The sequence below is a fragment of the Yarrowia lipolytica genome, chromosome 1D, assembly GCF_001761485.1.
Source record: "Yarrowia lipolytica chromosome 1D, complete sequence".
Classification (NCBI taxonomy): domain Eukaryota; kingdom Fungi; phylum Ascomycota; class Dipodascomycetes; order Dipodascales; genus Yarrowia; species Yarrowia lipolytica.
This window is the reverse complement of record NC_090773.1, coordinates 2,500,990-2,517,352: the sequence shown is the minus strand read 5'-3', so window position 1 is coordinate 2,517,352 and position 16,363 is coordinate 2,500,990. Positions and strand designations below refer to the sequence as shown.

General features: G+C 49.8%; 5 protein-coding genes across 5 annotated transcripts; 4 read left to right on the top strand and 1 right to left on the bottom strand.

Moving 5' to 3' along the window:
• Positions 1-1,908: 1,908 nt before the first annotated feature.
• Positions 1,909-2,229, bottom strand: YALI1_D25151g (uncharacterized protein; the record flags this gene model as incomplete). Its single annotated transcript, XM_503046.3, has 1 exon — positions 1,909-2,229. One exon carries the CDS (start codon positions 2,227-2,229, stop codon positions 1,909-1,911), a length of 321 nt encoding a protein of 106 aa, XP_503046.3.
• A 1,388-nt stretch (positions 2,230-3,617) lies between these two features.
• YALI1_D25137g (uncharacterized protein) lies at positions 3,618-6,182 on the top strand (the record flags this gene model as incomplete). The annotated part of the gene is made up of 1 exon (XM_503045.3): positions 3,618-6,182. The coding sequence occupies one exon, from the start codon at positions 3,618-3,620 to the stop codon at positions 6,180-6,182; it is 2,565 nt and encodes an 854-aa protein (XP_503045.3).
• A 725-nt stretch (positions 6,183-6,907) lies between these two features.
• Positions 6,908-10,849, top strand: YALI1_D25104g (uncharacterized protein; the record flags this gene model as incomplete). Its single annotated transcript, XM_503044.3, has 1 exon — positions 6,908-10,849. One exon carries the CDS (start codon positions 6,908-6,910, stop codon positions 10,847-10,849), a length of 3,942 nt encoding a protein of 1,313 aa, XP_503044.3.
• A 72-nt stretch (positions 10,850-10,921) lies between these two features.
• On the top strand, positions 10,922-11,170 carry YALI1_D25063g (uncharacterized protein; the record flags this gene model as incomplete). Its single annotated transcript, XM_068282785.1, has 2 exons — positions 10,922-10,987; positions 11,036-11,170. 2 exons carry the CDS (start codon positions 10,922-10,924, stop codon positions 11,168-11,170), a joined length of 201 nt encoding a protein of 66 aa, XP_068138886.1.
• Positions 11,171-13,629: 2,459 nt separating this feature from the next.
• YALI1_D25037g (uncharacterized protein) lies at positions 13,630-15,324 on the top strand (the record flags this gene model as incomplete). The annotated part of the gene is made up of 1 exon (XM_503043.3): positions 13,630-15,324. The coding sequence occupies one exon, from the start codon at positions 13,630-13,632 to the stop codon at positions 15,322-15,324; it is 1,695 nt and encodes a 564-aa protein (XP_503043.1).
• Positions 15,325-16,363: the final 1,039 nt, after the last annotated feature.

Here is a 16,363-nt window from a genome sequence, read left to right as displayed (position 1 = left end):
ACCTGAAGCGACGAAATTAATCGCTAACGGAATGGCTGTTCGGGTATTGTTAGCAGACAGAAAGCCTCCCTTCTTCTGACGCATGTGGATGTAGCCCACTACCAGACCCATCACCAGAAAGAAACATAGTACGCAGTAAATGATGGCGTTCGACGCCGAGTGCGAAATGTGTCCGGCCATTACTAGCGTGAGTGTGTGTGTGTGGCAAAGAGGTAGGAAAAGTTTTGACGTCAAGCGGGCTTCAAGTCAATGATAAATGAGCTTGCTAGACATCACGTGCGTTAATCTAAACGCTATCTCTTGATGCCGTATATGCAGTGGTGGAAAGCGAAAGTGAAAAAGGTACCCGGGTCTAAACGGGGATAGCGAAAATGTGCCCTCTTGTACTACGTACTTTGTAAAGGTGTAGTAATATGTTGAAGCTATGTATCTTCTCCCCCCTAAGCAGACAGAGCCAGCTCGATCTGCTTCTTGGCGTCCTGTACTTCTGTGGGGTCTGCATCCTCGCTTCCCTGCGGTTAGTGAATTATCCAAAATAGGCTTTCAATTTTTTTCGTCGACGACTCTTGCTTTGTTTCGCTTAAAAAGTTCAAGCGTCTAAATTGGGACAGAGTGGATACCACCATGAGTCACTTGAGTCAATCTGACGAGTCAGCTCCCAGAACTACTGAGTCACTTGAGTCATTTCCCAGAGCCAAACCCATCTTTGAGTCTCCCTTGAAGCCGATCTTTTTCGCGGACTTGGGTTAAGGTACGACAAACCACACGGGCTTTGTCCCTTTTGATTTGAGCAAATCGGGCTTCCCCCAGCAAGTGGCATATAGTTGCATCACCTATGATAGGTGCAGATGCTGGCTAGAGCGACTACTGTACTTGTAGTGAACGAGCAGATGGAAAAATGCATCAGACCCATGCCAAATTAGCATCTCAACCGTTGCTTAGTTGATGTCAGGACACACGAGCGCCAATTCAGAAGTTACCCCAAAAAGCAACCATAAGAGGCACTTTTGTTGGATTTCCAAGGTTTGCTGGAATTGTTCGGAAACTCATCGCTGGGAATCGACCCAATCGTAAACCACTCGTATCCCCATGCGCCTGGTCGTTCAAATTGATACTTCCCGGCTGCTGTAGGCGCCAGATAACGCACCATCCGCCGCCTTAAATGAAAACAACTGCAAGACGAAGATCAAAAAGCAGTGTGCCAAGTGGTGATCATTAACGGTTCTCACATTAGAGTAAGATACGGGCGACGGAAGTCCCAAGAGAGCAGCCGCCGAGCCGCACACAAGACTACTAACGTTTCAAAGCAGCCAACAAGCACAGCCCGTATAGAGCGTCACGGTAGGCGAAGGTCATAAACGGCGGCCGGTTATTGGCACATCAGAGTTTAAGGACTCGCACGGCGGACAAAGACAAGGGCAAAGACACATGGGAAAGCTCGTACAACCCTTGTTGTAGGGTTTCAAGTAGACTTCCCATGACTCAAGGTGTCTCGAATGACTCAAGTTGAGTGAGTCACCAAGGCCGTAAACAGAGATAATTGCGATGCCGAGCCGTTTCTAGCGCAAACCCAGAGTCGTGGTATCACGCTGTCTTTCCATTGCCCCCAAAAGGCTTTAGGAGAGCGTTATTCGGAGATCCCTAGCAGATGGACGCCATGTCGTAAAATGATAACATCTGGAGTTCCAGTCGACAACTTCAGTTTCGGTTCTTGTTTCTGCCATGGGATTGCACCATTCGATGAAGCCGACATCGCAGACCCACATCAACGTGACAAAACGACAACACGACGAGAGCACGGCGCAGAGTTATCTTTTCAACAGACACATGGGTCCTCGCATCATATCACCACATCCCTGTCGAGCCCATTAGGGCTCTTAGTCACTCGAGAGAGTCAATGTGTGCCAGCTACCTTTTCATAAGCTTCATCCCCAATACCAAGGGTGGTGTGACTTTGCCACCTAACCTCCCTCCTAAAATTCGTCTCATACTCACAAGAATTCCCTCAAGAGACGCCTTCATCTCGTCAATCTTCTTTCGCATGACAGGAACCATCTGTTCCGTGTCCTTGAGCACCTCGATCTGCTTCTTGATGTCGTACTCGTCCTCTCCGTTGGCCTTCATCTTCTCCACTCGAGCTGCCTGCTCAGCAGTCTCCTGCTTGTACAGCTTCTCCTCCTTGATGAGTCGCCCGAGAGCGGAGGTCTTGATCTTAATCTGGGAAGGCATGATGTATGGCGCGAGGTGGTGATAGTGTGGTTAGGAGGTGAAGTGCGGAACGCGCGCGTCTTCCTAAAACGGAAACAAAATAATAGAATAGACTTCAGGCTGGTGAGTGGTTAGTAAGGGGAGAGATCGTGGATTGAAGGGCAACTTGGATTATTAATCGGATTATGAGTAAACTAACAGAGTCGCACCAACTGGGATCGGCTTGGTCACGTGACGTGTTTAGCCGATGGTTCTGTTTATGCACATCTACTGTAGGCTGTTCAGTTCAGTAAAGATGATACAATCAAGTTGATGATAAGTTTTTGCCAAAAAAAAAACAAAAAAAAACAAAAAAAACAAAAAGACTTGAATCCGTCTAATCGTTCCTTGTGGACGCGGTTGGTGAAGTTTGCACATCTATGGCTCTATACCTCCTAGAATCTGGTGGTGTTCTCTCAGTGCGTTACAAGTACGGACACTACTACATACTGTACTACTACTATTACAAGTAGTAAACTTCACATGGTTCGACGATGTTGGTACAAGACTACTTGTAGAGAAAGTGATTTACGTAGTGGTGTGCTTTTTTCACACATTTTCGAAGCAACTAAGATATTGGTTTCTGCTTCATCGCCCCAAACACTCATCATTGACCTTTTCGGACGTCCCGTCCGTTGCATGCGTACAAGTACAATACCCACTAGAGGTTGAGTACGAGTCGATGATACACGGTAGGTACAGTAAAGGGTCTTGGACGTTGCCATTTACTTGTACTCTTAAAATCAACTCTTCATCACTCTCTGCAACTCTGATAAGCCTGTTGATAAGTACGCCGCCCGAATGCTGATCGTTGTACAAGTCTTCGCTTGCTATTGTGTGAGACATACGATGTCATATGATTGAAGATCAGGGAACGGGATCGAGGGGAGCTGAGTGAGGGAAGTTGAGTGAGGGAAGCCGAATGAGGGAAGCTGAGTGGACATTATTTTTCACGCGCTTAAGTATAATGGTTAACTCTTTCTCAGTTTAGTTGTAAGAATATGAAAGTTACAATGACTTTTCAAGTAAAGATCAACTACACCCCTCCGTCTCAATAGAAAGTCAACAATCTAGTTAGATGACGCGTTTCGCGATTTCGCTACTCGTTGTTGCATGTTCCTCAAAGACGTGAGATAGAGAGCATGTTCATTGTCGTCTTCGCTATCATCGCCATGCCCACCTGTTCAAAAAACCCGTTGGCACGCGCTAGCACGCTCTACTTGTAGTACAGTACCCATCCCTTCACTCCCCCACAGCACCCACCCCTCAATAACGCCTTGCGCTTAGTAAAGTTGAGGTGCCTAGAAGTCTAAATATTTTGATGCGTTTGATGCAGGTCGGGATTCTCAGCAACCCAGCTTTTATACACCATGGACCGGATAAAGTCACTGGAAAAGCGCGTGGCGGATACGAAAATCAACATTACCAACTATGAGAAGCTGCGCGATACGCTTGTCAGCTTCCCGCACGAGCTGTACCGCACGGTTCGGATCCCGACACCTGGAGGATTCGAGATGGAAGGCGTGGTGGAGAACACAAACAAGATCATTACGTTGATTGGCGACGGCTGGCTGGTGGAAAAGTCGGCATTTGGGGCACTCAAGGTGGTGGATGACCGTCTGGCCATTCTGGAGAAGAATCAAAAGGCCTATGAGGAGGCTTTGGAGACAGCCAAGTTCGAGAAGGAGGGCCTACCTGTGTTTGAGATTCGAGAGGAGCTGGACGACAAGGGAAATATTGTAAGCTCATCTGTGGAGGAGTTTGATACCGGTAAAGCTGCTAATCTTGAGAGGGTTATCAACTCCATGGGAGACCGGAAGAAGATCAGCCATGACAGCGACAAGATGGATGAAGACGACGATGAGATGGACACAAAGGAGGATGATCTGGACGACAGCTTCGACGGTGCATCTCTGCCTATGATGGAGATTAGAGAAGAGCTAGACGACGACGGGAACATCATCGAGAGTAAAGTGGAGGAGGCTGGAAATGAGGACACAAATGAGATTGAGAAGCATCTGAAGCTGCTCAACGAGCTAGCCAAAAAGAAGTTGGATGCAAAGAGTACTACAGAGTTTGCTGTCAACCCCGAAGCTGCTAAATCTACCAAACCAGAAACTGCTAAACCCATCTATGGTCCTCCTCCGCCCCCCAACTATGGTCGAAAGGTTGGAGGCGGCATTTTCAAGCCCCAAGTTACTCCTGGAGTGCTGCGACAGCAGAGTCCCAAGATTGAGGAACTTAACGACGAAGAAGAACAAGTGGAGGACGGCAAGGATGACAAAAAGACTACAGAGCCCGAAAAGGAGAAGGACAATAGTCCTACAATCACCGATGTCACGGAAGATGACTCCAGTGACTCTCTTTCCAGCTTGCAGTCGTCTAACTCGTCTATCACTTCTAACCCTGCTGTTGCGCCCGAGTCGCTTCTTGAACTGGAGCTGCTAGCTGACGATGCTATGGACGAAGAGGAGGACGATCTGGAAGCCGATGACGACGACTGGGACTTTGAAGACGACGAGTTAGACGACGTGGAGGCCGACGAAGACGACCATGGGCGTACCCGGGGTTCCATGTTCCCAGGAATGTCTCAGGATCAACTGAGAAGCATTATGGAGGGCAGAAAAACCGCTGCTGCTGAGTCGAGACCTCCTGCTGCTTCTATCGTGTCTGATATCACCGAATCACCCCAGCCCGTTTCTTCACCAGTTCCTACTACTGCTGCTGTTCCAAAGAGCAGTTTGAAGTCTGCATCTTCCAAACCCAAGTCTGTATCGTTTTCCAACAATCTACATATCAAACGAATTCCCAACAAGGAGACCATCAAGAACCAGGAACGTCAGGAGATGAAGAAGCAGCAGCAACAGAGCAGATTCAAGCAGGAGCTGGCCCGGAAGGCCCCTGAACCTGAAGATGACGACGATGAAGATCATATTACCGTGCCTACTGTCTCCGATATTGCTGAACGAGCTACCCCAGAAGACCCTGTGACTGCCCCTGCTCCTCCCAAGAAGATGTCGCGATTCATGATGGCTCGAATGGGTAAAGATGAGGCTCTTGCGCCCAAACAGTCCCGTGATACCCAATCACATGATCAGACAAACCCCAAGGATGGACGCGTCATGAGAGGCATCCCCAGTGTTGGTGCTACTTTCCCACCTACTCTTGACAAGGATATTGCTGACTACACAGAGTCAATGAAGCTGACCCCCCGACCGGCTTCTCAGGGACACGGCCATGCACATGGGCATGTGAGATCACGAGCAATTTCTGGGAATGTTTCTGAGCCAGCTCCAGCCGAGGAGAACGCCCCTTCCAAGGTTTTCATCAAGGCTCCAGTGTCTGGGCTTGCTCAAGGCAAGACTAACGACGAGCCTCGACCTCTGACCGATAGCGACAAGGAGCACGATGACGCCATCATGAAGGAGGTCATGTCGTATCTTGCTGAAAATGAGGATGAGGAGGCTTTCGAGCAGCTGCATCAGGACATGGACGAGTCTAAGCTGGCTGAGGAGCTATATAGACAGAGGGCCCAGAATCACAATGCTGCTGTTCAGCGAGGGCTCGAAAGTATGGCCGATGTTGACGTGGATGATGGAGACGACGATGAGATGGATTTGGACGATGATATGGCTGATGCTGGCGACAGAGTTGATGCGGAGAACGACGAGAATGCACAGGTCATGAATGATATCGTTGAGAACGATATTGATGATCCTTCGAAAGACATTATTCAGGGAGATCTCGATATGGATCCTGCCGTGCATCGACGGGAGGTTGCCGAGCACTACTACCGGCTGCGAAACAACATGGTTGCCAAGAATGGCGGGTTTATGAAATCCGACGGTGAAAAGGCCGCCGAGGAGTGCGATGAGAATGCCGCTCCCATCAAAATGTCTCGATTCAAGGCTGCCAGAATGAACCGAGGGCAGTAATAGAGTGTAATGTATAGTAAGATAGCACAAGTACGTACTGTACAAGTATGGGATAGCGGAGTAGTTCAAGAAGGCTTTACGATCAGTTTCCTTTTTTAAAACTAGATGGTTGAAGTCGTAATCGTTTGATTTGAACAGTACAGCACCTTTTCAAAGTCGACTTTGTGGACCTCCACGGAAAAGAAGTTTTGACCCTGCATCAACCTTTTTTCGGAGCAGAGTGATACTGGAAGAGGGAGGTAATGTAATTCTCAAAAACTATTGAAATATCTGTAACGTGTAGGTCACGTGATTGGATGTCTCGTTGGTTCCACCGACATCTGTATACCCCGCGTTCTCTGCTATCTGTAGTGTCGTTTTCGCGCCTGTTTTTTAGGTCCATTTTTTATCCTGTTCACCCTTGTTTTGACAAGGCCGAAATGTGGAGACGGTTGTTTTAGGAGGTGTATGATGACGTCGTATGCAACGCGGCGCCTCGGTAACTCGTTCAAAACTCGGTGGAAAGAGACATGATTCGAAAGTGCTATATATATCGGTGCAGTTAATGTGCTGCCACTCCATCCACCTTTTTTTTTTGCGGTATATAAGCCATTCTACAGCCCCGCAGGTCTCTCCCTGAACAAACTTGGCCTATGTTATCTAACTCACAGTAATGCAAAAGTCACTCTATTAATAACAACACACATCTCATCCGACCGAGCGTGACCCAGCATACTGCTTCAAACATGTCGAAACAACCGCCGGCTGTGGGGAAAAAGCCCGAGGGGCTCAAAACGGAGATTGCGGCGTCCAAAATCGAGAAATCAAAGCCCGAAATCCCCCCAAAGCCAGGAAAAAAGCCACCGAAACCGCTGCCAAAGCCCGAAACTGCCAACAAACAGGAACAGACGAGCCCACAAAGACCAAAAGTGGCGGCCAAGCCGGTCCACCTAAGCGGAACGTTGCGCGATCTCCAAATCGCCCCGACGATCGAGAAGACGGACCCAATCTCACCCAAACAACACGTGCACAGAACAGGTCCTCCAGACACCCCAAAACGAGACTTTCTGAAACCACAACCGCCACCATCGCGCGAGCAGTCACGGGAGCGAGGCAACATCCAGCTGGACAACTCCCACGACCAATTGAGACCCCGTGACCCCACCACACCGCTCAGATCACCTACCCGAAGCCCAGCAAGAAGCCCGGCCCCTCCACCACCAAGATCTCGCGACGTGAGTAGAGCACGTGATCTCGCGACAGGTTCGGGACCCTCGTCACGTGATGTCTCGATGTCTAGTGACTCGAAATCCTCCTCAAACTCCGATCTCGGAGGGCCGCTGTTGCTGCCGCCGGGAGCAAGAGAAGGAGCTGTGGCTCCGATAACTGCTTCTACACCTGCAAAGTCACGTGAAGTGTCGGAAACCCTGTCACGTGAAAACATGGTGCGTGATGACTCGCCTCGCGGAAGAGTAGTTACACCCCACGTGACCAAACGAGAGGGAGCTATTGCGCCTTCATCTTCGCGGGTCCCGTCAATTGTGGAACCCCAGTCTCCCTTGACAGTCAGAAAATCACGCGACACCCACGTGACCACACCCGAGCAGATCCGAACGTCCAATCACGTTAGCCAATACACGCCCCCAGCTCCGGCTGATCGGGTGGCCTCGTCTTCATCATCTTCTTCGACTTACACACCTCCGGCGCCTCCGAAATCGCATATACCCAATTTGGAGTCGCCTAGTATTTCTCGAGACTCTTCTGTTGTGCCAATGACTGTTTCGCGTGATTGCTCTGTGACTCCGGTTGCAGTTACACGTGAATCCGTCGCTCCTGCACCTGTGGTTGTTTCACGAGAAAGTGCAGCTCCTCCTATTCGAGAGTCATCAACGCCTCCGGTGGCAGCAGCAAATGATCCACAATCTGCTCCTCCTGCAATTACCCCAGCTGCCGTGGTGCGTGATCCTCCAGCTTCTGTAGGGTCCCCAGCTCCTGGGGTAGCTCCAACAGTAGCTACACATCCGCCGCCTCCCACACGTGACGTTGCGTCTTCGTCATCTGGATCTCGTGATTCTGCGACTTCTCGTGATTCAACTGTCGCTCCCTCTGCTCGGAAACCTCTACCAGACCCTTCGTCGTTTGCCGCCCCTCCTGTTCATCATGCGGTGGTTTCCAGACGAGAAGAGTTGAAGAGAGAGGAAGCTCAGAGCCATATCCCTGTTTCTGCCTCGTCTGGCGCCCCTCCTGCACTTCCTAAAAGACGAGAAACATTCAATGATGCAATGGAACCACGAGATATGGATTATCCCCCTCCTCCTCGACGAGCTACAGAGTCTTCCAGCGCTCCCCGCTTCTCCCGTCAGTCTAGTTCTGCGAGTATTGACTCACGTGAGCCCTTGTACAAGGACCGGCATGGATCTACAGCTTCTGTGGATCACTTGAGACACGCTGATAGGCCCAGACAAGGGTCGAGTGCATCTCTTGCGTCCATGGAACGTCCGAGACAGGACTCTGCGACCGCTGAGAACAGCGACGGTATGTACAGCTCCAAGTCTGTTCTCAATAGTCATTTGGAGCCTCCTCCAACTCGTCAGACTGTCATGACTTCTGAGACAGGGGAGTTGGACAATGAACTTAACCCTTCTGCCGCCATTGACGGTTACCAGGATTACCCCGACTCTTCTAACGTCAATAGAAAGCCCCCTGTTAACCCCAGACGTGCCCAGTGCTCTCTCAAGCATGATGTCAAGTGTATGGACTGCAACGACGAGTATCTGGTGGCTTGCAGCAGTGGTTACACGTTTGTCCTCAGTGCAGACAGTCTTGAACTGTTGTTTTCCGAGCCCCATAATGATCTCAAGATCCATACTGTCAAAGTCACTTCTACCAACCACGCGATTCTCGGGTTCAAGGAGGGAGAGCTTTGGGAGGTTGATCTGGACGACGGCACTGTATCTGTTAAGAGATCCACTTCTCACAGCACTCCCGTAGTGCTTATTCACGAATCTCCTAACGGTCTGTATACACTTTCTGAGGACGGCAGAATTTGTGTGTGGCCTGGAGACGATGAGTCACCTTTGTGTGGCACACCCAGGCAGCATAAGCTATCGTTTGGTTTCATCCGTCAGGCAGTGGGAGTTCAGGATACCATTTGGGTCGGCAAGAGCCGAAATGCATTTGTGTTCCATGAGTCTATGAACTTCATGAATCCTTTGGTTGTGTCCAGCACTGTTCCTGGCAACCGACCCAGTCTGGACTTCTCATGCATCTTTTATGATGCTGGAAACGTGTATTTTGGTCATGAGAACGGAAATATCACTGTCTTTAGCACTGCCACGACCCAGGTGGTTGCCCAGAAGTTTGTTTCGCCCTCTTGTCCGCAGACGGTCTATTGCAACAATGGAATGCTTTGGATCGGGTTCAAGAACGGTTCAATTCAGATTGTCAACGTGCGAGAACCGCAGTGGAAGATCATCAAGTCATTTGAGGGTCATCAGTCAGGAGTTTCCGGAATTGTTGGCAGTTACAAGGCTGTGACGTCTTTTGGAAGTTCTCCCAACCTCAGATTTTGGGATGCTACTCTTCGGGAGTTCTGGGAAGATGACTTTATGTCTCAGCGACAGGAGGAGTATTGTGACTACCACAATCTTTCTGTGGCTGTGATTACCTGGAACTGTGGAGCTCTGAAGCCGTCACAAATGCAGAGAGCGAAGAAAAACGACAAGTACTGGATCGATCAGGTTCTGGAGGATGCAGATTACCCCGATATTGTTGTGTTTGGGTTCCAGGAGCTGGTTGAGTTATCAGATAAGGGTCTTTCGGCCAAGGCTCTACTTGGATTGCATAAGAAAGATGACATTTCGGACCAGTACCAGCTGTGGGAAGATGAGTTGTGCCACCTGATGGGCAAGGAGTACCGACGAGTGAAGAGCCATTATCTTGTTGGTCTTTTTTCAATCGTGTTTTCACGTGACGACCTACGCTTGGGTCACGTGCAATGTGGAGAAGTCAAGACCGGCCTTGGCGGCTACCACGGCAACAAGGGAGCTGTGTGCATTCGATTCACTATTGCCGACTCGTCCTTGTGTTTTGTGAACGTTCATCTTGCCGCCGGTCAGTCCAAGGTGTCTGATCGAGTCAAGGACTTGGAGAGCTGTTTCAGCAAGGAACTTTTCAAGAAGGATTCTTCACGTGATGAAGATGGAACACGGGTGTATATCAATGGGGGTGACGGTGCTCTTATTGGTGACCACGAGAATCTGTTTATTCTGGGCGACATGAACTTCCGGGTCAACCAGCATCCCAAGCTGGCTGCTCAGCACGTCAACAACAACCGGCTGGAGAAGTTGCTTCTCAGCGACCAGCTGACGATCCAGATGAAGAAGAACATTTCTTTCCCTCTCAGATCGTTCGCCGAGCATGAGATTTCCTTCGCGCCTACCTACAAGTTTGATGTGGGCACTGACACATACGACTCTAGTGAAAAGAAGCGAGTTCCTTCGTGGTGCGACAGGATCTTGTACAGGGGTCATGTTGACTGTTTGAAGTACGATTCTAAGGTGGTACGTCTGTCCGACCATCGTCCTGTCATTGGCCAGTTTGATGTCAAGGTCAAGCGGATTGATGCTGATAAGTACGAAAGGATCAGAGCCGAGGTCAGGCAGGAGCTCGACAAGGCTGTATATTAATTTATTCCATGATTTTTAGTTAGATGAGAGTATAGGACACGTGACTGTTCGACAATCTCACCGGGTGTTACAATGTTACAGACAACCATTGACTTCTTTGCTGACTTCTTACTCGTATCTCAACTCTCAGCAGGCCAAGTCAAGGACCTTACCATTTATTAGCAGTAGACACTTGCAAGTTTGAAGGAGGCCTGGCTGTCGTGTGTTCTCAAGAGCAATGTTTTAGTGATCCAGCACCCAAAGAGATATCAATTGGACCCCAGTGTTCACATTAGGAGTATCAATGCCGTTGATGTTGCCAGTTATACTTCTTGGACGTAAAACTCACCATTGGGGACTCTGATAGACGCTCTGACCAGTTTTTGCCAGTCTATTGCTTCTCAATCACACCATTCCCGTTCGAGGACCAGAGAGTGGATGATTCTGTGTCTCAAGTATTCTTTCCCAACATGGATATCAGCAGCGCTCCACAGTGTTTCACTGCGGATCGACTACAGCCAACAAAGGAGTTGAGTTGTCCCGTTTGCTTATCATCGAACTTCAGAGCATTACTGGACCTAAAGTATGTGCGAGTACAGTAGAAGTACGAATAGATCTCCCTTGGAGACTCGTTTGTTCAGTACGAGCTGCCTATGTGGTATGAACTCGACAACAGCTTGGTCTTGGAGGGGCTGTTCAATGAGGAGGGCAGAAGGGAGAAGCTATTGGCGTTGAAGATTCTCCCTTCTGCTACAAGGGCCCCTCTCCCTTCCACTTTTCGTTGATATGCCGTAGTGATCTGCAACCCTCGATATGCCTGACCAATAGCTCCAAGATCTATGATGGAAAGATCGGTTCAATGACGGACGTCTATAAACGGAATGCAACGTCATCTGTATCACTCCAAGTACCGGTACGAGTACGATTGTGGTTGTTGATACTGTTGGGTCCATACTATAGTCTTTCCACAAGGAGTCTTATCACTGCAACTCAGGCAAGACACCCCTATTAATGAGCGCCAAGAGTTGGGGACTTTGAATCCAGCACGAGTCGAGTCCTCTCTATCTATTGGATGTCTGTGATAATTCTGTCATTTTCATTGCGCCTCTACAAGTGGCACATTTTGCCGAAAGCGACAGAGCTGACCCCCACAAGGCGCCGGTGAATCAGGGATCTCTTGGCATTAATACCTCATCGATGTGCTTCGGTGATCAAGCGTGGGACAGAAGTCACCGCGGGTCTCTCACTCGCTCTAGAGAAGGGTATCTACAACCCAAGTATCGCAAGGTTCGATTACTGAGCTCCCACAAGTACTGTAGTTGTCATGCGGCTTTTAACTCAAGGACCCACCCAACTCAGTTTTACGCTTGATTTTAACGTCCTTGGTGTGAGTTTATTAGGAGGGGGACAGAGAAGAAGAAGACAGTAACGTCGTCGACAATGGAGATACGCTCAGATCATATGTGAGAAAATTGGAGATGTGGGTTCTGTGAGCAATTTGCATCTTTTAAAACCGCGCCATCTTGCCAACCGGCTCCTACAATCACCCCCTCAGTGAACCCCCTGCTACCTGCCGTCAGATTAGCTGGCTTTGTTTCAGACTGAAACTGTGGGCGGTCCTTAGCGTCCTCCGAACGGATTCAGTGCAAACAGACGCCGCAGATGAGATTGATATGACAAGAGGACTTTGGCGGCGGGAGTTTGTGTCATCACTCACACCAGAAGCCTCGTTGTTTCCGAGTGGCATTTCCCCTATCCAATCAGAAACGCTCTTGGCGTACGGCGGCGGGCCCTGAAAAAGGGTACAGCGGTCCTGTATGGAATACTTGGCCGTGCATGGACAATACAGCAAGCGAGTGATATATCGCATGTACTAGGATACTGGCCGTTGGTCCCCGCCATAGTGTAACTCCAGTGCAACTCCAGTGCAACTACAGAGCGTTCCGGGTCGCATTTTGTGTCTCAGATAGACGCCGTTTTCCGGCGTTTGACGGTCTCTTAAAACACACTTTCATCTCGCTTAGCCTTGTCCCTGTGATAATCGACATGGCGAATCATTTTTCACGGCGTCCAAACTGTATTTGAAAATGTGCCTTGAGTCTTGGGGAGGAACAACGGGGCCCAGGAGGGTAGATGGGGGGCACAAAAATGATACCCTCGTGGTCGTGTGACAATGAGGATTAAATCGGCTGTTTTATCTTTTCAATGTCGCAGCTATTACGCAAACTGAAGACCCCTTCCTCAACAACAGCTGCCACTTTAGCTCTGGGCTTTGAGTGCAAGTGTGCGGGTTGAGACTGCAAAACCAGCACAAGTATAGGCGGTGCTCACCTCACAAATCCGAAGAAATGACAGATCGAAACGTGTTCGGGTCCGCCATAGCATCATAGCGCCCCGCTGGTCCGTTGTTAGATCGGCATTAGCGCCTCCATCACACATGCTACGCCGCATTGTTATCGACAAGCTGTCTTTGACTCTTTTCCCTTGGCCTCCCTCTGCTGTGTAATTAGGTACCGTCAATTTTCTGCGTGCGCAAACCTAATTATTCATGTGACGGAGAATGGGTGTAGACGTTGCTATTTGGTTCTCAAAGGCGGATTTTCGCAGTAAAAAGACCTCCAGCGGGATTCTTGGGGTCTTATATACCTCCAGTAAAAAGCACTAATCTCCACACAGTCTCTACCCCCCTCCACGCACTACTGCACCCTGCACCCCGTTCCGCGCTATCACTAAACTCTGTTTAACCAAGAGACGATATTAATAAAGCCCCGGAGAGCGAACCCTGCACTGGCTACACCATCATGTTTCTGGAGAAATTCGCCCTGGAAGTTCCCCAGGGCGCCGCCTACGAAAACACCGTGTGGACAAATCGCGACCTTGTCCCTATACCCGCGGAAAGACGCACATGGAACGCTTGGGGATACATTGGATACTGGACGGTCGGAGGAAGCTGTGTGACGGCCTGGACGTTGGGCTCGACCATGTTGGCCCACGGAAGCAATGCGCCGCACGCCATCGGGGCTTCTGTGATTGGAGCCTTTCTGACGGGGCTTCTGGCGGTCGGAAACGGCCTCGTGGGAGATAGACACCATATTGGATACACCGTGAGCTGCCGAGCAACGTTCGGCATGCGGGGCTCGTATATTCCCATCGTGTTGCGATGCTGTATCACATCTGCGTGGTTTGGACTGCAAGCATTTTGGGGTGGTCAGGCCGTCAAGGCCCTGATCGGGTCAATGATCCCGGGCTTCATCACAGGCGACCTGGATAACCTCTTTTCCGAGTCCTCACATCTCGCCAAGAACGACTTCATCGGCTTCTGGATATGGATGGTCTTCTTCGTGTTCATCCTCTTCTTTCTGCCGCCCGAGAAGATGCAGGTCCCGTTCCTGTGCTCCTTCTTGTTGCTCATGATGTCGTGTTTTTCATTGCTAGGATGGACCGTGGGGCTTGCGGGTGGCGCAGGACCGCTCTTCTCTAAAGACTGGAAGCCAGAGGTACACAAAAACCGAGCTGTCGGCTGGACAATGATATTCGGCGTATCTTCTGTTCTGTCAACATGGGGAACCGGATGTTTGTCCCAGAGTGACTGGACTCGATACGCACGCCGACCCAGTGCTCCCCGCTGGTCGCAGATGCTCGCTGCACCCCTCACAATCATCTTGACCGCCTCCATGGGCATCATTGTGACCTCTGCATCCATGGTCATCTTCAACGGCAAAATCTATTGGAATCCCATCCAGATGCTGCCCTTGCTGCAAAAGCACCTCGACCACTCCGCCAAGTCACGAGCCGGCGTGTTTTTCATCTCTCTTGGCTTTGCGGTCTCTCAGCTGGCCCTGGCTCTTGTTCTCAACTCTGTATCCACAGGTATGGATCTTGCAGGACTGTTCCCCAAGTACATCTCCATCACCCGCGGAGCCGCCTTGATGGTCATTATCGGAATCGCAATTCAGCCATGGCAGCTCGTGGCCAACTCTGCAAAGTTCCTGACGGTCCTGGCAGCGTTTGGAGTGTTCATTGCTCCTATTACTGGTGTCATGATCGCTGACCTGCTCGTGGTGCGACGAAACAAGTTTGTCATTTACGACCTTTTCCATACTATGCAATCAGAAGAGGAGGAGTCTAACACTGCCGACGGTAAGTCGATCTACTGGTTCTTCCACGGCTTCAACGTGTGGAATCTCATTTCCATCATCTTAGGCATGTGGCCCATGATTCCAGGGCTAGCCAATGCCGGCATCATGTCCTCAGATGAGCGACACTACAAGCATCCGGAGATCCCAGAGCCGCTGCCGTTGTCGTGGAGACGAGTTTACAACATTGGCTTCTTTGTGGGCTTTGCCATCTCTTTCACAATGACCTGCGTCGGGGCCTTCATTTGGAAGCCTCCTGGGGTGGGTAAGCATTCGACATGGTGTTCCGGCGACGAGACAGACTCGGACAAGGAGATGAGCTACGAGGAGCCGATGATGGAGGCAGTGGAGACAAAGTAGGATCAGGATACAAGTAAGCATACTAACAGCGTTGCCAAGGAATCACCGAGGCACGTAAAACACTGGCGTTTAGCATTAATCTATTATATTGATTTATTGTAAGCGGGAGGGCAGCAGTGATTAGTTGTTATATCCCACAGTTGAGACAATTTGAACATTGTTTTGGTCATCCTTAGTCACTTTCCACGGCGGTATTTACCATGTGCGTTAACCTCAGGTTAGTAGAGCTGTAAGAGCTGTCTTCAGCTTCACAAAATGCCGATTACAGCGAGGAAGTTACTCTAAACAGTCGGGGAAAGAGGTGGACAAAATAAAAGACCTAAGGAGATGGGTCTGAAGTGTGCGCCAGCTTCCACCACGCCCGAAAGTGTGCAAGCAACCACGACGCTCACGAGGAAGATCCCTGCACTTGTAAGACAATTGTCTCCTCTCAAGAACGACATTTGCAAATGTCTCATTTCTCTTCAAAATGAATACAAGGTGCAACTTCGTTCGGTCGAGTTATCCCAGGATTTTCATCGCGGAGGCTTTTCGAAAGAAGCCAACCCAGCTTGGCCTATCCCTACTCGAAGGGATGTTTGCGATAGATTCTAAGCAATTTAAGCAACTACTTCGCACCATTGAGAAGACGGCTCTGAGCTTCACTCCTGGGGCGACTGTGCTTTGGAGTTTTCCGGACGTCAGCAGAACAAGGAATGGACCATGGTTACTGAATACTCTCTGAAGGGATGAGCTCTAACCTCCAGGAGGACAATATCACCCAAAGATACCCATTGGCCCTCCTAGGTTCACTAATCTGAGGTCCACCGGGGATTCTTCTCTCTGGAACATTGACTTGATCGAAAGACGCTCAAATACACCCCAGCTTTCGTGAGTAGGCCCCGAAACCCGTATTAGTCATTGTTTTGATGATCCTGCGGGCATCTTTGTTCAATTTCAGGACTGTCAGCTGGTGAGCATCTCAAAGATGGTCTCAAATCACGAGACATTCGTCCCTAGCAGTAACGAAACTATACGTTACGAAACTAAACGGTTGTAT